This window comes from Contarinia nasturtii, unplaced genomic scaffold (genome assembly GCF_009176525.2).
Source record: "Contarinia nasturtii isolate CC-2019 unplaced genomic scaffold, AAFC_CNas_1.1 Cnas_scaffold_1371, whole genome shotgun sequence".
NCBI lineage: Eukaryota > Metazoa > Arthropoda > Insecta > Diptera > Cecidomyiidae > Contarinia > Contarinia nasturtii.
Window position 1 is genome coordinate 3,393,063 of NW_022198708.1, and position 22,943 is coordinate 3,416,005.

General features: G+C 32.4%; 1 protein-coding gene across 2 annotated transcripts; it reads right to left on the minus strand.

The window, feature by feature from the left end:
- Positions 1-5,426: 5,426 nt before the first annotated feature.
- LOC116345949 (myosin heavy chain, non-muscle) lies at positions 5,427-22,740 on the minus strand. Of its 2 annotated transcripts, XM_031775763.1 has the most exons (16): positions 22,661-22,740; positions 20,465-20,930; positions 18,966-19,181; positions 17,263-17,419; positions 16,040-16,161; positions 14,117-14,140; positions 13,182-13,199; positions 12,474-12,566; positions 10,102-12,349; positions 9,223-10,019; positions 8,732-9,134; positions 7,959-8,600; positions 7,379-7,879; positions 6,957-7,237; positions 6,713-6,876; positions 5,427-6,545 (listed from the first exon to the last, which is right to left on the minus strand). In XM_031775763.1, the coding sequence occupies exons 2-16, from the start codon at positions 20,600-20,602 to the stop codon at positions 6,431-6,433; spliced, it is 5,919 nt and encodes a 1,972-aa protein (XP_031631623.1). In that variant the 5' UTR covers positions 20,603-20,930; positions 22,661-22,740; the 3' UTR covers positions 5,427-6,430. The 2 variants fall into 2 exon arrangements, with proteins under 2 accessions (XP_031631623.1, XP_031631624.1); XM_031775764.1 differs by lacking the exon at positions 13,182-13,199 and having other exon boundaries at positions 22,661-22,733.
- Between the last annotated feature and the right edge of the window lie 203 nt (positions 22,741-22,943).

Consider the following 22,943-nt stretch of genomic DNA (forward strand, 5'->3'; position numbering starts at 1 on the left):
ATGGGCATTTTGTCACAGTTTCTGGCTCGTAGAGGCTTACCACACATTACCGCCTGTACGTTTTTGTCAGGGAAATGCAGATTTGTTTATAATTTTTTTGTTTTCGTTTGTCATCTTCTTCTGCTCTCTGATAAACTGTATACAATTTTAAAACGATTGAAATACAGCAATTATGAAGCGTACAAAATATCGGTGAATATATATAGGAACAATAGCAAAAATGCATGTTGAATTGAAACGAACACGATGATTTGCATCATTATTTCATTATTATTATATATATTTTTTCAGTGCCGTCCAAATGTATAGAATGAAAAATAGAAGAGGAACACGAAATAAATATATACGCGCATACATGCACATTGAAGTGAATACAATGTGCACAAAGTGAAGAAGAGCGAAAAATTCGTGCAAACAAATAAAATAAAAGAAATTCTTAGACGTATGGTGCATGAATGATTTACAACGCCATAAATGACGTGTTTTGAATACTGCCAAGACCCAATTAGCCATTTTCTTTTTCTTTCATACAAAAAAAAAATATGTTTGGTGTTTTTTTTTCTCACTCGGTTGTTACTGCATTGTGTGTTTGAATTGAAAGAAATGCGCAGACGTGTGCTAATGTTGATGCAGTTCTTCTCTGTGTCGTTTTTTTTCGCTGCTGCTTGTTGCGTTGCAAATGCATTTCATTTTAATTTAAAGAATTTCTTTTATCTTTGGTGCTTTTTTTTATTCAGGCTTTATTCATACATTCTACTTACTTAAGAGGTGAAAATCGATTACCTAGTTAAATGCTCATTCGTGTAGCGGATATTATTTACAATTGATTTTCTGTTATTCAGTTAAAAGTGTCTCTTTGTTGTTTTATTATTACTATTTTTTTTTAAAATATAATTTTATTGCATTTCAAACTCATAAATACAACATGCATTTGTGGGAATTTACTATTTTAAAGCGCTATTTAAATGTATGAAATATTGAAAGTCACACTTTTTATTTCCAATTGCAATTGAAGAGTATTTTGAGCGGATTTTATCACATGCACAACAAAATTGGCCCAGAATTAATTGCTGACCATTTTTATATGTACAGACGTCACAGAAATTGAATAGTATTTAATGGCAAAATTTTATTGTAAACCCAAAGATTTGCTCGCGGAAATCCATCAGGGCTGTCAACGGTGTCATGCAGCTGTGAAATAGATTTAAAAATACAATACGATTTAAAAGAAAGAAAAAAGAACCAAAGAAACGTTAAATGGCCCATTCCCCAAATTCATGTAACAGTTCTGATGAATTTAAAATTAAAAATGATACCGTTGTTTCGCTCTTCAGCTATCATCGTTCACAGAAAATGAAAAACATTCAGCCCTTTTTTAGAATATCGATTAGATAACTGCAGTTATGTAGACGGAAATCAAGAAAATAAATCACAAAAAGATGCAAAATCCAAAAATAAGTTATTATTCAACAGTTTGAGATGATAAAACAATGTGCCTAAACTTTTACACAATACACACTTAGATTGTATTCTACGGTATGCCTTAGACCAGTGCCTATTGTAATCGCAATTTTTTTTTTCAATACTAAACGAAAATTGGCAAGCAAGAAAGAAACAGTAAAATGCATAGATGCGTTGAATGAATGCCTGTTAAAAAAACTGATGTACAGATACGATTATCTGCAAATATGTGTGATGATTCTTGAAAATTGCATTTACGATTATATTATTTCCTAAAAGCAGACATTATTATTATTATTATTGTCTCGAAAAACGAAGATGTCTTTATGAGCCTTAACTATATAGAAAACACTACATTTGAGCCGTAGAAATAAACGTTGCACGTATATATGTAGGCATAGTATAACTATATTGCATCCCGAATTTGTACTTATTGTTTTCAAAACGAAAAGGTGTATAAGCAAGCGTGTATTGTATAATTTCTCTTTGTAAACTCATTCCATAAGCGCTTTTTTAACGCCTTTCGATAAAATCGTTTTCATCATCGTCTGATTTGTTTTGTGTGTTTTAAGCTCAAATTAGAGAGAATAAGTTTATATATATATATATTTATCGATTTGCGAAGAGCACGTAAAGTCACAAAAGTTCTTTTTTTTTTGTCTTTATTATTATAATAAATGAAATAAAAGAAAATTAGCCAACATCAAACCATTGATAAGGTACATGTTTTTTTTTCTTATTTAATTGTGAACAGGCTTTATGGTTCCAGCGGTGGCAAAGCTAAGTGAAGATAAGTGATATTTTACAATATATGATTGATCAAAGTTTTATCAAATATCATTCGAAAACACAACAGCGGATTTCTTCAAAGAGTTTTCAACAGTTTTTATTGCTTAGTAATCCACCGTGTATAAGTGAATATTGAATGTGCAAATATGCCACATTTAAATGCAGCATTCAATCACATGGATCTTATTTCCCATAAAAACAAAAACAATCAATTAAATAGTTTCATTGTAGTACAATGATTGTACCTAGTCCTAGTGATGGACATTTTCATTTTTTTTTTTCAGCAGATAATTTCAAACCCGTCCTTCGAAGGTCTTGTATCTTTATTTTCAAAATTATTGTATAATAGAAGAGGGTGTAATTTTCCGGGAATCGACATTACTCTGCTCAAACCATCAATCGACATTATTCGGTACATTTTCAAAAAAATTTTAACACTTTTATTTTCGTGAAGAAATGTGAAAGAAATACAATTAGTCTGTAATATTCTCAATTTCCCATGGAATCGATAAACAAACAATTTTATCGATTCAGTCAGAAGCCAATCAAAATGATTTTTCACAAAATCCAAATCGAAAATAAAAGAAAATCAAAGCGAAACGATAATACGATAATAATAATAAGAATGAGGATATAAGAACAGACAACGATGGTGTCGATGCAATACGGAAGAAAACAATTTACGCTGCAACTCCCACGATGTGTATAATATCGTGGTATATATCGGTTTATTAAATATTCGATTTCATCATCATCGTATGACTTCGGGCCAAGACTCTGAAACAGACAGACAGACAGAGGAGGTGAGTTTGAAAGACAAAAACAACCCAGTATATACGTATGTATGTAAAGGTCATGATTGTTGAACGCGTAAGTACATATTTGATTCATGAAAGAGAATTAAAGAGAAATCGAAATCCAACATATTTGAACTTTAATCGAACAAAGTGCAAAGAAAACGGTTTTATGTTGTGGGTTTTTCGTTTCGTTCGATAATTATTGCAAAAACGTAATGCTGTTAGCAGTAAGCGATTCGTTCTTTGTTCCTCTACTTTGTTCACGCGATGGCTGAAACCGACCGAATCTATCGATTGTAAAGAGCTAATACGTATGGTTAGATCTTTACTAACGAGAAAGACAGTTTAATATTTTCTATATATATACATATATATATGACCATTTTTGAACGACGAACCGTGTGCACACAGCATCGAGTTATTTGGAATGGTAAATATAGTCATTTTGCGTCTGAAATAAGTGTTAGGCGTATGGAAATTTATAAAGCATCAATGTAGTGCTGCAAAATCTTTAGAAAAAAAAAAACATTTTTTTTTCATTTTTAAACATTTGCTCGTCAAATTTATTAATTGGTTTCGTATAAAAGTCAAATCATTTCTGGTTCATTAAGTCAATTTGTTCTCACATTTAACTCTTGTCTCAATTTCGTTCAAAAAATGTGTTCACTATACTTTCCTCTACTTTTATTTGTGGTTCGTTTAAACAATTTCAAATTCATGATAACTGTAATAATCAGACAAGACGAATTTTTTTTTCGAATTCTTATTCGTACATTTTGATAATTGACTATCTTTATTGATTACTTGCTTACGTATTGTAACAAACATAACTTCTACATATAAACTGAAACTATGTATTTTCATCAAATATAATATTTTGCAATAAATCTATTCTGATTTTCATTACTCGCAAAATATTTAAGCAATGAAAAATACGATTTCAACGAAATATAATGTGCGATTGATTTAAACCTTATACATTTGAATACAATAATATTTTTTGAACAATATTATGCCAATCTTTCAAACATCTACTTTGTGCAGAATCCTAATGAAAACGGAAAAAAGGAAAATAAAGAGAAACTATGATAGGTGTAAATTAGTTACATTTTTTTCATTTGATATAAACGTTATTTTTCAAAATTTAAAGCAAAAGATAAAATTATTGGATGATGATACACTGTTTTCTTAATTGTTTCATTTTTTTAGACCATTCATTGCTTCGTTTTTATTTATTAAATAAATGATAGATAATTCGCTGTTCAAAAAGTGTTTAGCTTGGGATTTTGTTTTTCGTTGAGCAACAAAAAGTGCCATCGATGTTTTTTTGTGCTGTCAGATGAGCGTTGAGAGATTTTTCAAATAAAATTTCCTCTCGTTTTTATTTTATTAATGAAGTTTCAACATGAAAAAAGTACTAAAAGTGTAATAAGCTTAAATTTCATTAAGATATTATTCTTTTGAACATTTAACGAAATCATAACACCATTATTACATGTAAAACATGAAATATTCAGTTTTGATTTGAAATCCAAAATACTTCCTGGGAAGACCAAAAGCGATTCCATTTTAAATGAAGTATCATACAGATTCTTTAGCCTTCAATTTTGAGGCAAATTTCTATCAAATTGAAACCGAATTTCATTCATTCGATCTCAAACATTCAAGTAGCTGAATGTGTACTTTTGACAATAATCAAAGATTCAACGTGACAGTAAAATTGTGAAAGATTGAAATTAAATAAGTGTTTTTAATACTTCTCCGTGTGAACACCTGATATCAAATATAAAATCAATGAGTCAAAATTTTGCCATCACAGCGAATCTTATTGCCCATGTCTTATTTTTTTCTTCTAGCATCAGTGCTGAGTGAAACACGTTTTTGAAATAAAATCTTTTCGTTAAATATTTATCAAAACTCTAAGTACAACCGAGAAATAAATGGAACGAAATTCAAAATAATAAATAAACAAATAACCTGTCAAACTTACTCCATTGGTTGTGACAAAGTCAATTAAGTTTCGAAAGCAAAATGTTTTTTATAAAAGGGAGGACTGAGTAGCGCTTTCGCTTTTACATGCAGCAAAATCAAAATAAAAATTCAATATCTAAAACGTAAGAGAAAAAGAAGCAATTTTACATGCAAAGCATTCATTCGTACCAAAGTATTAAAATGACGAAAACAAAGAAATCAAATACTGTGGTTCATTTTATGCAAATAATAGTAACAAAGATAAATGAACCGGTCAAGCGATCTGATCATTTTTTTTGTTGTTGTTGGCACAACAAATTTTTATTTATTTAATTATAATGTTCAAAATTTCAACGATTTTCAAAAAATTAAAAAAAAAAAAAATTATAAAAAATTAAAAGAAAATGGTTATGTGGTTATTTGATTGTTGTATTTCATTAAAATTGTTGCATTCTTATTTGATCGAATTGATTACACTTTTATCAATGGAAACGAGTTGAAAAATGGCACGGTATGCTTAAAAGCAACTATATATTTCATGTGTATTTTAAAAACCGCGTAATATGATATATACGGTCATAAGCACGTTTTGTATTTTTTATTTCTCATTCACTTCATGTGAACAAATTCATTTCATTTGAATCAATTACACAGTGAATAAAGAATAAAAAAGCAATTGGATAGGATTTTACATAAGAAATTTAGGCCATTTTACTTAAGAATTGTATTTGTTTGTGTGTGTGTCTTTTTTTTAATTCAAATAAATTTCAGCAAGCATTGGGCTGGGTGTGAGCTTTAAGCATAGAATTTCACATCGAATAAATATAGTGCATTCTCTTCGTAATTGCCAATGATGTATCTATCTATTTACGTTCAAATTGAATAAAATGAATTGAAATGATCAAATCACTTATTTGTATTTTATGGTTTGTATTTCAATTTAACGTTAAAACACAACAGTGATTTGCTGTTATAATGCACCGAATTGAAATAATTGGCTGACACATTGGTTCGTTTATAATAAAGATATATTCACTAGTTGGTGTTTGTTGTTATTGTTTTTTTTATGCTCAATTATATTCATCATCATTTTGCAATTAGCAATTACAAAAGTTTTATTTACCAAATTTATTCGAGTATTAAAGAAAAATAATTAATTAAAATAAATGAAAAAAAAAAAACAAAAGGAAACAAAGGATAGTAATAATTCAAACCTTCTTGGTAACGTTATCATAAAAGTTAACGGAATTTTATGTTTTGATTTACAAATGTATTTGGATTTATTATATTTATTTTTTTAAGTGTTTTTCTTCTTCTTCTTCTTCATTTTCTTCTACTTTTGTTAAAAAAAACTTTGTTCGGTTTATTCTCTTCCTTTTTAAATGAAATTAGAAATTGGAGTTTTTTTTAATTTAGTTTGATTCATCCAAAGATTCATCAACAGACTCATTCTTTACGGAACTATCATCTGGTGTAATCCGCGATGCAAGGCGAGATGAACTTAAGCTTATACTGCCGCCGCCACGTCTGAAAATTATATCAAAAAATAAATAATACAATTGCTACTGTGAGTTGCTGTTTGCATTTAATTCGTTTCACCGATTACAATGTTTATGGCGACCATTTTTTTTAATATATCTTAAGTTTAGACCCACACAAAAAAATGGCAAAAAAAAACAAATCGTAATAATTACCTAAGTTTATTTTTGAGAGTGTTGATTTCTCGGGTAAGTGCTTCAATTTGTTCCAAATACTCTTCGTTTTCTCTCTGTGCTTTTCGCTTTTGAGCCTTCTCTTTTTGCAATTCCTCTTCTAATTCATCAACATTTCGTTTGCTTGCCTTTATACGGTTGTTGCTCTATTTTTATTGAATAATGAATGAAAACAAAATTAATATTCCCATTTAGAGATGATTTGATTTCCAATGTTTACGCATACCTTTTCGAGTTGTTCTTTGTATTGATCGACATGACGACGTTCGTCTTCAATGTTGAGCGTAAGTTCCTTGATCTTTTTGTCAAGTTTTCGATTGGCCTTTTGTTGAAGCAAACGTTCCTTCGTTTCATTCTCCAATTGCTCTTCGGTGTTAGTAATTTTGCTTTCTAGTGCCGAAATAGTAGCCTTTGTTTTTGTTCGTTGTGTTGTTTCAATTTCGGCCAATTTGGCTTTGAGCTCCTTATTTTGACGCTCAAGAAGGGCACGTGCATTTTCCGTTTTAACTGTTGAATTGGACAAATTTATTATTGAACATATGGTTACATTTAAAAAATAGTTCATATTGATTTGGTTTCTTCATTTATTTTTTTTTGTTCTTAAATTATAGCAATTAAAGCGAACACAATTGAAATGCCTGTACAAACCTGTATTTGATCTTTCTGTGGCAAGTTCAGTACTAATTTGTTCGATGGTAAGTTGAGATTTGCGATTGCGTTCCAAAATTACTTCCGAGTTGGATTGTTCCTCTTCCAATTCTTCTTCAAGCGAAGCGATGCGAGCTTCAAGGCGTCGCTTCTCGTCAACGACCAAGCTTGATTTATTTGTGAGCGATTGCATTTCATCGAGCAATTCATCACGTTCAACTTCGGCAGCGCGTTTAACACGTTCAGAGCTGGCTAAATCTTCGGAAAGTTGCATAACTTCGGCTTCAAGTGCTTTTGATTTTCGTTCGGCCTCTTTGCATGCAGCGGCCAATTCTTCTTTTGCAACTCTGGCATCTTCTGCATCGCGTAAAGCATCCTTAATTTGACCCTGTAATTTTTTGGCCTGTTTGACTGCATCCTCTTTCATTTTATTGTGCATTTCCAATGTGGCTTCAATGTCCTTGAGGTCACTTTCAAGCTTCTTCTTGGCAGCAATGGCGGCTGTAAATGAACAACAACCATAAAATAGTTAAGTGTTTCACAATTGAACACCAAACGAAAATGTTAAATCATTTCTTACCTGCACGTTGTTTACGTTCTTCATCTAATTCAGTTTCCATATCACGTAGTGCCTTCACCAAGCCACGACGTTTCTCTTCGGCCTGCTCTTCTTTTGATTGAATGTCACGTTCGAATTGTGCGCGCAACGCTTGCATATTTACTTCCAATCGTAATTTTGCGTCTTCGGTCAATTGCAAATCATCTTCGAGCTCTTCATTTTGCGATTTCAATTCGGCCAATTGTCCTTCGAGCGCACGTTTGGCTTTTTCCAATTCATGCACATTTTTGTCGGCAGTGCCTTGCGAATTGGCCAATTCATCTAATTCATTTTGTAGTGCCTTTCGTTTTTGCTCCAAATCATCGATCTTATCCAATGCTTCGTCGAGTTCACGCGTCAAACACAATACCTTACTTTCCTTTTCACGTGCTTCACGTTCAGCAGCATCACGTTCTTGGGCATGCGCTTCGCTGATTGCCTTCTCTTCGGCCAATACTTTGTCGAAATTCTTTTGTTTCTTCTCCAAATCCAAGACTTTTGTTCGTTGTGCTTCTAATTCTATCGTTGCATCCTCCAATTCAGATTGAATCTTTTTCTTGCTCTTATCTAAGCGATCATTAGTTGCCTGTAATTCCTGAATTTGACGTTGCAATGCTTCGATATCTATGACGGACATGGAAAGAGACATTGATTCATTAAATTATAGTAAAACAAATTTACCTATTATCATGGGTTTGTTGATTGTTGAATACAACAGCACATTCATTTGAACGGTCTTTTTCACCATAACTAACCTTTATTGCTCTTTTTGCGCGCCTCTTCCAAATCTTTAACCAAATCATTATCCTCTTCAGCTTTTTTCTTAAGCTCTTGCATTTGTTGATTCACTTCGGCCAATTTGCGTTCGTAGTTCTTCTTCATTTCTTCATCTTCTTCGATTTGTTCCTGTAGTGACTCTTTTTCCGATTCGAATTGACGCAGTTTCGTACTCAATGCCAATTTTTGGCGTGTTTCTTCCTCCAAAAGTTGTTGGGTTTCGGTTAATTGACTTTCCATTGTTGCCGCCGACTTAAGAGCTGCTGCTGCTTTCAAATCAGCTACTTCCAACTGTTCGGTAATGTTTTCGATTTCTTGCTGTAACTTGGCATCACGTTCCTGAAGCTCTGACCGTACTCGTTCAACGTCAGCCAATTTAATCTAATGAATGACAACAAACACATCGTTGACAATATTATATACAATTTTAAAATCAACAAAAGAACAACCAATAGATAAATAAATTTACCTGAAGTTCAGCAATTTGAGTTTCGGCTTGTTTGCGACGTCGGTCATTTTCTTGTTTTGATGTATTAACATTTCTCAATTCAGTAGCAAGATCGGCATTTTCCGCCTCCAATGTTTGTTTGGCCTTTTCCAGTCCGGCCCGTGCTTTCTTCACATTTTCCATTTGATCGTTGATGGTTGAAAGCTCTTGGGAATGTTTGTGTCGCATTTCTTGTACATAACTTTCATGCGTCACAGTCTCTTCTTCGAGATTCTTTTTCAATGAGGCCAACTCTTGTTCACGTTTTGATCGAAGCTCTTGTTGGGCGGCCGTTGTGTCCAGCGAATCCAATAGTTCATTTTTCAATGCTTCCAATTCTTCGCTGAGGTCACGTCGATACTTTTCTGCTTTGGCACGTGCCAATTTCTCGGCTTCGAGATCTTCTTGAATTTCAGTGAGTTGTGATTCAAGTTCGCGTTGGATCTTTTGTGCTTGGGCTTTTGCAGCCGATTCTTCATCGATGCGTAACAATGTTTGCGTGAGTTCATCTTCACGTTTGGCAAGCTGCACTTGCAATTCTTCGATTTGAATGCGTCGTTCGTTTAATTGATCGCGCAAATCGGCAAGTTCGGTTTCGATTTTTCGCTTGCTACGATCAGTTTCTTGGCGTTGTTGATGGTCCTTGAGCAGACGCTCTTCAAGTTCGGCAATGGTAAGCTCATGTTTCGCCTTTAATTTTGTTAAATGTTTTGCCTTTTCCTCTTCTTCGGCTAATGTCTGTGATAAATCGTTGGCACGTTCTTCAAGAGCTTTTTTCTCTGTAATTCAATGAAACATAAATCAATATGAACACAGTGGATATAAATGATAAAAATTATTTCTGAAACAGAATACACTTACCTTTGATAAGTTTTTGATTTTGATCGTCGGTTGCGGCCAAATCCTCTTCATATTTCTTGATCTTTGCATCCAATTGCACTTTTTCCAATTGCAATTTTTGCCGTGCACTTTCCTCTTCTTCCAGTTGTTCTTCGAGATCTTGAATGTTTAGCTGGAGTTTTTTCTTTTCGGCACTGAGATTGCCGGCTCGTTCTTCTTCCTCCACGATTCGGCTCTCCAATTCGGATATCATTTCTTCAAGCTCTTGTTTTCTGGCCACTAGACGAATACGACTCTCCTCAGCTTCGGCACATAATTCAATTTCGGCTTGTAGCTGTTCGGCTAAATGCGTTTTCTCTTCGATGGCTTGTTGGAATTTACGCTCATAATCTTGTGCATCGCGTGACAGTACATCCAATTTTTCGCGCACTTGTTTCAATTCATCTTCTTTTTGCACCAATTTTTCTTCTTGTTTAGTGACTTCCAACAATGGTTTGACCTTGGTGTACAAGCGCCACCATTGCCAATTACGAAGCTTCAAGTAGGCGGCACAGTTTCGTTGAATGATACGAATTGCATTTAATTGTTGTAAACGTTTTTGATAGTTACGTCTCGCCAAAAATCCACGACAGAATGCTTGGAAATTGACAATTAAATCGGTGATCTTGTAATCACGTTCTTCTTCAAGATGTGCCAATACACCGGCCCGGAAGAAAATTTTCGATTGTCCAACACGGAATAAATTCGAGTCGAGTTCCAATGCTTTGATCATTTGTTCGCATGCTTTTTTGCCATCCATGAAACCCTTTGATATGACATTCGGTGTGAGCAATTCGTAACGTTGCCGGAATTCTTGGAATGGTATACGATTTGGGAAACCTTGACGACAAATTCGAATACCTTCGAGCACACCATTGCAACGCAACTGATCAAGCACAAGTGGTGCATCAATTTTACCCGATCTCTTCTCATGATTTGGTATGATGCATCGAACAAAGTTTGGATTTGTATTGCGCAATGTGTCCATCAATTTGGCCAATTGATCTTTGTACAAATGCGATACGGTACGGAACATGCCTTTGCGTGTACGAGCACCAAATTGGGTATCGGTAAGTGCTTGTTGTGCCATTCCAACAATTTCGGCATCCTTCCAAATATTAACAACAAATGGATCCTGCGATGTTTGCAACAGCGATACAATATTTTCATTCAATGGGTCCATGTTCTTCATCAACCATTTATTAGCCGAATAATCCACTTTGCCGGCATAATGAACGATCGCAAAATCGGCAACGCCACGAAAATCGGTTTTCATGAATTTTGGATGAATTGAATGAGCGTTGACAAGCTTTTCAACAAAAGTTTTATCGGTTGCTTTTGGGAACCAACATTCTTCGTCCAGCAATGCCATAATACCGCCTGGTTTATCAATTAAATCAATAGTTGGCTGCAAATCCAAACCGAAATCGATGAATTTCCATTCGATACCCTCGCGTTGGTATTCCTCTTGTTCGAGAATGAACATGGTGTGATTGAACAATTGTTGTAATTTTTCATTCGTGTAATTGATGCACAATTGTTCGAATGAGTTCAATTCAAAGATTTCAAAACCGGCCATATCCAAAATACCGATGAACGATGCACCCTGCCGTTTTGTACGATCCAATGATCGATTAATACGATTTACAAGCCATTTGAACATACGTTCGTAGCACGCCTTGGCAATTGCTTCAACGGCAAATTCAACTTGTTCTTTTGTTTGTGCCTTGGTCACAAAATCACGACCGACTTTGATACGCGGTGTAAGGAATGCACGAGTCATGTCTGTCACATTTAATCCCAACAAATGTGCAATCTTCTGGGCAACTGTATTATCGGGCAATGTTGCTTGATCGGAACTACGTTCTTGTTTGAATTTCATACAACCGAATAATAAAACAGCGCTTACAATACGAAATATTGAATTAAAATCATCAGATGTCATGCCCATGATGTCCATGCTCTTAACGGTTGCTTGGAATTCAGCATAATCATCAACACCAGGTACCGGAAGACTGCCATTCGACAAGAATGCATACGTTTTTATGTCATCTAATATAAATTTTTCTTTTTGTTCGGGTGTTGCACCAGCCAATAGCTGATAAAATATATGGAATGTTCGTTCATCCTTAGCCTGACGAATGGCACGAGATTTCTCAAGTAAATAGGTTTCGATATTAGCACCAGATATATAACCCGAAGCATCGAAATTAATTCGAATGAATTTACCCTGTTTGATTGTTGGTTTGTGTATGAATGAAAGAGAAAACGAAAAAAAAAATGTTTTTGAATTTGTTACTTTCAGCTGCAATGTCACTTAGACATTGTTTATATGTATATGTCATCATACTTACAAAACGGGATGAGTTGTCATTCTTTACAGTTTTTGCATTACCAAATGCTTCTAAGATCGGATTGGCTTGTAAAAGTTGCTGCTCCAATTCGCCCTGTAAATGAATTGTTGAACAAGAGAGAAAAAAAAGAAAGAAAACAAAACATTGACAAATTAGTAAATGATGTGTCCAAAATGTGATGTGTATGCGACCTTGGTACAGTCGAGGTGTGTATATGATTTTAATGAAATGAAATTGGAACACGCGAATTACTTTAACACGAATATGGTACAAAATGATTTAGTCTTTTTTTAGAGTAGAAATTGAGGTTTTTTTTTAATTTGAGAGGAAAATTCATGAGAAAGATGACTTGAGACGAATTATTACAATTGAACTCAATGAAATTATTTTCTATATTATTTTTGATAATTCTCACACCCAAGGGTAACATTTACAAGAATATTTTGTTCAAAGCCGAATTATAGATGGGATAAATGAATCTAATTATAAAAATTATTATAATTATGATTAGAATTGGATGATCTATAATTTGAATGACTATGATACGGAATTGATGAAAACAAATAAGAAACAAACAAATGTTTCAAGTTATTTTCTTTTCTACACTTTTTACATTGTAACTAAGCAGCTATGAAATAGTGCGAATTTTGATATGGGTTCATGGAATTTAATACAAATCCAAAACAAAAATGAAAGAAAATACTTTACCGCAAATGATGAATGGTTCTGCTTAAACCAATCGAAATTGACATATTCATGTTAGTGTGTTTTGTTTTTGTGTGATTTTTTTTTATACATTTATTTTGTGTGTTATTCGAAATGGCATCGCATATGATAATTGTGGTCAAAAATGAATGAGAAATAGATAGCGCGTGTGATTTCGTTCATAAATCCCCGTGTTCCAGCGATGATGATTTCGATAATATCGTTGAATTTGCATGAATGAAATATGTGTATAGTTATAGTTTTAAGATGTTGTTTTTTTTGTGTGCACAATTAGACATGGTTTATTTTATCGATAGAAGAGAAAGCGAGTTTGTTTTTAGTGAACGCAGTGTATGTGTTACATAAAATGAAGAATTCCGGTCCATTTTTTATTTAATTTTTTGGTTTTGCATTTTAAAATGAGAATTTTCAAAACGATGGTAGCGGAGAAGCAAATGTTTTTTGAGAAAAAAGAGACAAAAAAGAAATAAGAATGGTGAATATATTAATTTTGAATTTTTCAGTTGATGCCAAACCAAACATAATTTCAAAATTACCAGCATCAATACAAATCAAAAAAAACTCTTTCAATTCTTATGTTTTAAAATAGTGCTTGTGAACAAAAAAAAACGAAAGAAAAACCAACTACAACAAGGAAGAAACATAATCCATTCAAATTTGATTTTTAAAAATGATTGCTTAAATTTTTTTCGTAGGCACCAAATTGAATTTTAACGCATGCTTATACAATACGGACACAAAAAATACATCGTTCTAATTTAGGTTTCTTCCTTAAATTTCGTTAAGTATTTTGCCCATGAAATTACTCTTATGTGTATGAGTGTATGTGTGTATGTGTGTATGTGTGTGTGTGTGTGTGTGTTTTTTTAAACAGAAAAATAAAAACAAAAAACAAAAATAATTCATTTCATACTTACGATAATAAGTGCTGGATGTGGGGCCTGTATTTGTGTGTGATTTTGTGTGCATATTTCACAAATGTGCATAAAGGAATTTTGTTCATATTTCGAATATGAAACAATATTTGACAATATTCAATCGTATGTTTCAATTCGGAAAAAAATGGGCAATGCGCGAAATGGTTTTCAGATCATGCCCAGATCACAGTGTCATAAAGATCATAGCGTGATCAAATGCGTTAACATTCCATGAGAAATTTGATTGAAATATTTAAACGATTTAAGGTGCGCATGTGTTCAGTTTCAATAAGGTTTCATTTCATTTTTGTTCGTTATGTCGCCGTTCAAATAACGCACATAACATCATCATATTCCGCAGGAGATGTAGTTCAAACATAAAACGAAAATAGAAAAGAAAGCAAAATGAAGTAAAAAAACCAAAAAAAAAAACAATAGAATTTTTTTTTAACAAATCAAATAGAGCAAAAACAAATTTTACTAAATGGAAGCACAAACAAAATAAAAAAAAATCAATTCAATACGCTATTTATACAAAGTACAATAGATAAATTATATACGAATATCGTAAATAAACTTAGGACGTGCATACCTACGCCATACAACCATAACATTTTATGCAATTCATGATAAGAAAATAAACGATTTTCTAAAAATACAATTACCGAATTCAAACTATGAACGCTTATCATGTTCGTTAAAAGCTAAGTTGTACAATAAACGAAGAGAAACATTTCTCTTAAAAGAAAGAAAAAAATCTATCGAAAAGTTCCAAAGTTCATAGTCATCATTTTGAAATGTTGCCATTGAAGGTAGATACTATGGGACTTTTTTAAATTGGTCGTAAATGGAATAATTCAAATTGGTTTCGCTGAAATATAAAAGCGAAGAACCGAAAAAAAATATGTAAGTAATAATTGCTGACGACAACAAATAATGCTGCTAATGAATTTTCGACGACAACGACACCAACAATAATGTCAGTGCGGTGACACAATTTACAATTTAAAGCAAATATTTATAATAATTTGCTACAAAAACAACATGTTTTAATAATACGACCGATACATATATATATTTTCTACAATGCAGCTTTAAATTGAAAAGGTAAAATCATCATAAATGGCAACATTGTTTCGGAATCTATTTTTTTGCAAAAAAAATAAAAATAACAAACAAATACGTCGACATCCAAAACGGCCATCGGTACAGTTAATTGAGAGCACCTCGAATGTATTTCTATCTCTTTTTCTTCCCCTCTGTATATATCTGGTTTTAATTATATTCACATTTGAATCGAAAATTGAGTTATCTCGGAAGTCACGTATAGGTACATATATAAAAAAAAAAATTAATTCTGAACGCTTATAAAAATGTGTGCCCATTTTTGGCAATGTCTTCGAAATGATATGAGAGTAACGCGCTAAATAGAGATTTGCTTTGATTCTATTATATATTTATATATTTTTCTTCGTGTTCGCATTAAATGCTGGCGACACCATAAATAGATATAGATATATATGTGTATTTACGTGCAAATGTCGAACAGAGAGAAATTCGCATATACAAAAACAGAGAAAGAGTAGGAGCGAGACAGAGAAAGACGTGATTCATGTGGCGTTATATTAAATTGGTCGGTTTTTGGTATCGTAATATATCGAAATTCCCACGTAATATGCATGAGAGAAGAAAAAAAAATGATCACACTCAAAAAGGCAACATGTATGAAATAAGTGACATAGCATGATTTTTCAAATTTTCAATGCAAAAGACCTAGAACTTTAATTGAAAACAAACAAATAATATTCATCACTACGGGGTAATAGTTTACTTAAAATCTACGCAATTCCATTTGATAGCAATATATATGTACATAAATGTTTGTTGTCAAAATCTAGATTTTTAAGTAGTAATTACACTCACCGAACCCGATCCTTTTGGCTTTGATGCGGCTACATATGCCAAATACTGTATAACTTTCTTCGTATTTTCTGTTTTACCAGCTCCAGATTCGCCAGTACATAGAATTGATTGATCCTCGCGATCTTAATGGAAATAAAATGAAAATTTTATGATTAGTTTTAAATTGATCATCACCGTCATTGTGTTCGCTGTTATTTTCGAATGTACGTGTATATAAATGGGTTCTTCTATCGATGTATTTGGATATGTGTGCCAAAAAAAAAATCACAAAACCCTCTTAAATCAATAGAAAAAAATAATAATGATCGTTTTAAATAGTCAAACTCACGTACGATTATCCAATTACATCATTGCAACTATGATTTCGCTACTGTATAAATTCATAATTCAATGAATTCGGGTCAGTTGTCGAAAGAAATTATAAATATATGAAATCGAAAAAGTCTGTGTTTTTTTTCAAATCTTCATTCAACAAAGACAAAAAATGAGCAATACATAAATTCACTTCGGCGAATGAATCAGCGGTAAATGAGAAATGTGATATGAAATATAAATGAAAGAAGAAATAACCAAAGAAGAAGAAGAAGAAAAAAAACAAACACGACTGCAATTTACATTTTCGTTTGCTACCATTGATTGACTGTGAACATATTCGTCTATTCAGTGACTATTTGCGATTTGAAAATCACCATATAAAGATTTGTTTGGTTTGTCAATTGATATATTCGCACAGCACAGTTTTATTCGAACATATGCTTTGTTTGAATGTTTGAAGTGAAAAAAATTGTTCAGCCTGATTTCATATTTGTGGTTATATATACACACATGTATGTTTTAGCCAAACGCAAGACGATCTAAATTACACACAGATCATATTCATTTATTCTACATTTATAGCTTGAACTTTTCAATAAAACAAAACAAAAAAAAGCTAAAGCGAATGTATTGACATGTGCAAAAAGAATGGAACTCAACAAAAAAAAAACACACATACTTGTATACGCAAAGGTTTTAATTACCGTTAACTTCATAACAATTATTATTCCTTGAAAATCTCTCTATATACAACAGTTGCAGCATTGAAATATGCTACCCATTTAGATTTGAATAAATCTATGGCCTAAATTCTAGCGGCGCAATTAAATGCACTTGTATAGCATATTGAATGCGTGTATGATTTAAGGATTTTAAAATATCACAGATAGAACATAATCGAAACTAACCTTGTAACATTGATCTGTAGGCGCTATCTGTAATGGCAAACACATGTGGTGGAACTTCATGACGCTTTATGCCTTTATAACGTTCCATAATTTTTTCCGTATAAATAGCAAGTTTTTTGTATGGATTAACTACCACACAAAACAGGCCGGAATATGTCTATAAAAATTTAAAATCAATATTTTGTATTGCTTAAAATTAGATCAATAAAATAAAACAATTCATGAAAGTCAAAAAAAAAAAAAAAAATTGAGGGAAAAAACGGTTTTTAATCGGCAACATTGTTTATTCTCATCAATAATTAAATGTGCTATTTCTGGACAAGTCATTAAAAACGCATTAACACGGCGAAAAGAAAATGCTTGCGTAGGCTACCGCAACGGACATTAACACGCATCCCACTTGGACGCATGTGGAATGAAAGCAAATATTTATGCACTTTTTTGAGTTTCTTCTAAAAATTATTACTATTATGCATTTCTAGTACACAAAAAATAAAAATGAAAAAAAAAAACGTTGCAATTTTATTGTCAGTTCATTGTTCCCGTTTCAGATGATTTTTTTTTTAAACAAAGAAGTATTATCATCAGTCGCAGAGAGATTACTCATAATACAGCGTAGTTCATGTTTTCAGATTGGAATTTCATTTGTTTGTTTGTATGACACATGACATTCTTCAAGTGGTTTTCGTTGGAAATGATTTAAGGTAGTGGTCGAACCGACAAAAAAAAAACATATATAAAAATAAACGAAAAACAAACATGATGCGGATTTTCGTAAAAGTTAACATCGTTGTGATATTGATCATTTTCACAAACATATGAGCATCGTTCAAGTTTATTTATTATCGTATGAATCACACATAAATATGTATGTGTGGTTGAATGTCTTCCACTGTAGAAAACTACATTGTGACACTTGACTCTTGCATAAATTGTCGTTAATTTCCATACATGCGTATATTTGAGCAAATGGTTCGATTTTTGTGCTGATGTGAGTATTTTGCAGCTGAGAAATGGCAACGGTTTTTTTTAAAACAACCGACCAAATATGGTCGATTTGACCCTCTTTGGAGTAAACGGAACTTCTGTTTTGAATACATTACGAAATTCAAAACAAAAAAAAAACGACAACAACGCACTGCCTGCCTTTAAAAAAAATAAGACAAACGTTGGTGTTATATATCCGTTTGTCCATATAAATAGAGAAAGACAGATAATAAGTACTTGGTTGAGATTCAATTTAACATTGTACTAAGATCGAGAGAGTGCAAATTGAGACGTACATCTCTATGACAGACATGATGCATCTTTAATTAATGATAATTACATTGCAATGAACTGAGGGAGAGAGCGAGCGATAAACAATTTGATATATAATATATTGTGCTTCATTTCAGTGTGGCAAAAAAAAAACTCGTATGCATTTTTTGTTCATGATCAAATCAAATTCAATAAAAATGGACATTATAAGAGAAGCGACCAAGTTCTAGATCATAGCAAAATGAGCAACTTGTTTATGTATGAATTATACAATTCTAACTGTTTTTAAGGAATTTTTCGTTGAATTTGATCTTGAAAATTTTTTTTGCTGTAAAAATGTACGTTCTTCGAAACTGTGATGACCGGAGGCACATTTAGAAGAGAAACAAATGTCGACTGTTTTTTCCCCCATTTTAATTTGTACAAAGAAAATAAATACTTACATAAATCAATCCAGAGTAATATCGATCTTTGATATTATGCAAAACGCTTGCTTCATTTAAACAAGTTAATTCTGCCATATCTTCGACTTTATCGAATTTTGGTGGATTCATTTTTTGAATGTCATCACGTAGGATAGTAACACGTTTGCCGGTTTCGGCCAATTCCACCTCCAACTCGTCTCCATTTTCCTTTTTTATGCTGGCCGCAACGAATCCCTAGATATTTAATTAAAAAAAAAAGATTTAAAATTGATTATTGAAACATATCATTTTCATGTCGTTTCACTTTGCATTTTCAATCAAATGATCAACGCGATTTGATTTAATTGCTTAAATTCAATTTAACTACATATCAAGTGAGGTTTTTTTATTGTTCATATTTGTTTTCCGTTTAGCTGCGGAGTCATCAAATAAATATAATCTTTCATTTGTTTAATGTGCTTTTTTAAGGGCTAGAGAAATAGAAAATCACTCTAACACAGATGCACTATAATCTTTTAATCAAGTGCAATTTTCAATGTTAGAATCGAATTCGTTTGTGTGCATTGAAAGGTATGTGGCCATCGCACGAGTGTAACATGTGTATCACATACATTCATGTATATATATATAGTTCGGATAACATGTTAATGCATTCAAGTGTGGTTAAATGTACATGTAATCGCCGTACTGTGGAATTGCAAAAATACGGAAAGATCGCAAACAACAAATTCGGAATATCAAAAAAAAAGAAGCAATGGCACACCCGAATTTCGAACTGTTGTATTACAACAACAAAAACAAGAGAAACATTTTTTTACTAAAACAAATTAAGTACGTCGCGTTCCTTGAGAGAGCGAATAAAAAAGAATTGAAGAACACACAAAACATAACAAAAAAAAAAATACAACAAATATGTGAAACGCAGAGCAGAAGATCTTCATTTCGTTTTAGTTTTGTGTTCGGAACGAAGAAGAAGAAGAAGAAGAAGTGGTTGAAGTTGTTCTCAATATTAACATACGCAATCACAAACATGAGTACACACCATCTTACCGCATATTATACAAATGCGATGTAAAATGTTTTGTGTTTGTTGCTATAATGAAAACGATTCGTGCACACTGCATTACTTCATTTGTTTAAAGTATAAATTCATATGGATATTTTGGACAAGGTTATGTTTTCAACTAAAATATTCATTACGTTGAAAGTTTATCAAAGAAGTTGAGAGACGATGACGATGACGACGACGACGGTGGCGGCAGTAGCAACGAATAAAAAAAAGAAAACTTTCCACTGACGCTGAAAACGTCTTAATGTTGTTGTGTATTATTTTTTTTTCACTTCTTGAATTCCAAGTGTACGTGATATAGGGAAATGTTGATGACATAAGCCTATGTATAGCGTTTTATCTAAAAATGAGTAACCACAAAAAAAAACTTGGCAGCAGCGGAATGCTACTCTCTCGTTGTTGTTTTTTTTATATTCATTCTTTCTTTTCTACGTTTTGAATTTCTCACCTGTGACTCATGCGGTACCCAAACAAGACGCTTTTGTGTCCATTCTGCTTGCGTTGCCGGATCATTGAATTGATTCTTTTCTACCGTAAGATACTTCAATGCTGGATCGTTCCGATCAACGACTGGTTCATCACTCATTTTTATTATTTTTTTTTTTTAATATTACTTGTTTTCAATTAAAATTGTTTCGTTGATAACCGTTGTTGTTGTTATTATTATTCTTGATCTATGTATATATGTATATGTATGTATAAATTTGTTTCGTTTGGTTTTTCGGTTGTTTCTGTCACCGTTTTAGGTATTAGTAATAGTTTTGACAATTAAAAATTTGTTTTAAAGATTTTGACGTAACACTTGATATCAGAGCACTTATGTCTTTTAATGTTTAAATTGCAAAATTTCATATGATTCGCCGCAATAATTTGTGTGTGTGTATTTTTTTTTTTTAAGTTTTTTGCAAATATATCTAGATTGAGAGAAATAGAAAACAAAACTCATGTATATTCTGAATGTTATAACCACTGATTGATTTCAAGATCATATTGTGCACGCACAATTTTGTTATGAATATGCGCGTGTATGGGTGTGCGGAATTCAAACAATTTGAAAAAAAAAGTACACAGAAAAACAGATAAAAAGAACCGACAGTAATTTGTGTACACAAAATTATTATCGGCTGATTGATAGAGAAATAAACAAAAATTTGAAAATTTTAAAAACAAAAAACACACAATACAATAATAGGAAAAGAATGTGAGCTAGCACAGGAATTTAATCACTCTCGCTCTCCTGCTCTCCCGTCGTTTGAAAAGTTTGACTAATTTAAAAATGTCTGTACAGAGAAAGATAAACCAAAACAGTTCTCGATTAAGAAAAAAAAAACAACAACAACGAAAAGAAAAGGCAAATTGAATGAAACATGAAGTTGGAATAGAATGGAACGATCTGGGTATTCCATACGCACACATGAATTTTTTTTAAAAACACATTCCATACACATTACATCGCATTATGTGCATATACACATGTACAGACACAGAGAGAGCAAACTAAGATACCACGTATGAAAGTGAGATAATAACGATATTATGAGTCTTCGCCAATAAAATCTTTTGAATTCTTTTACACTAACACCAAATTATTTCTGGTGGCTTCATTCAAAGCCGACACTCAACAGCTCTTCAACAACTAAACCGAATGAAACGAACGAACGAATGTGTCGGTGAACAAGCGGATTTATTTTGTCTTTAGATTTCATTTAAAAAAAAAAAACAAAAACAAAATTAATTGGGGAAAATCCGAATGAAATTGACGAAGATAATGAATTTAATAAAATGCTTTTCGAAAGAAATGCGATATGAAAATGGTTTTTCGAACAGAATCGAAGAGTGAAAGAGAAAGAGGAACAAAAACTACCATGGATAAAGCTTTTTTTTCTGCTTGTGGTATGTATATCTTGATGTCAGAGTATATACAAACACGAATACATCAAAAATTTTTTTTTATATTGTAAAGCCATTTTGCCACAACTGAATGATGTCACACTTTGATGGTCTTTGTTACCGATTTGGCGTTGTCGACACCAACACAAATGTGAACACACACAAAATAAAATCAACAACAAACAGATACAAATTCTATCGCATACATAAATCCGCACCGCAAATTAAATTCTATGAGTATAACCATCATTTTTTTTGTTTAAATTTTTGAATCATGTTTGTATGTTGACTGAATTTATGATTAGCAAAACGGATTTTTCGAATGACTAACGATACGCCGATTTGATTTTGCACTGTTTTCGAGGCAATTTTTTTTCTCTTTTCTTGCATTAACATTGCAATTGAATTTTTTCCAACATTTTTTTTTTCTCGATTATTTCCACTCAATTTCAAAATTGACAATAAATATTTTATGAGAAAAAATCCAAAGATTCTTATACACTCAACGAGAACCGCACACATATACACGCTGCACACATATTCGTACACGAAAAAAAACAAATGTGATTTCTTTTGTATGTTGAATGGAATCGAACAAATTTTATTCATTGGATAAAACTCCTGTCTGGTTGCACAAACAAAAATTTGCCATTTATTTTGTGACAGCCATTCAGTCGCTCGATTGAAAGAGAGAAATGGAGAGAAAAGAGATTGAGCAAATGAAAATATAATGAGTAATTGATTAAATGCACACATTAAATTTAATGGCTTGTTCTCTGCCACTCTGCACTTTTTCGACTGACTCAAAATTCAAGACGGTTGAACGTTAAATCTATTGAAATTGTCATTTGCCGGCGATACATACCGAGACATACGCATACACACTAACACACGTACATAGCAAACGGGCGACAGTTTATAGTATGAAACGCACTCTCTCCGCTATTTCATCTGTATAGTTTAATTCCAGCCAATCCACTATAGGAAACTCATATAATCTTATACGTATGGATGTTTTCACTCAATACACATTGAGT

What these genes read in the sequence shown, in the direction of transcription:
- LOC116345949 (XM_031775763.1), bottom strand. Translation starts at nt 20,602, where the DNA reads ATGAGTGATGAACCAGTCGTTGATCGGAACGATCCAGCATTGAAGTAT. An exon ending in GGGTACCGCATGAGTCACAG is followed by an intron (nt 19,182 to 20,464) that starts GTGAGAAATTCA and finishes TTAAATATCTAG; the next exon opens with GGATTCGTTGCGGCCAGCAT. An exon ending in AAATCAAAAACTTATCAAAG is followed by an intron (nt 10,020 to 10,101) that starts GTAAGTGTATTC and finishes ATTGAATTACAG; the next exon opens with AGAAAAAAGCTCTTGAAGAA.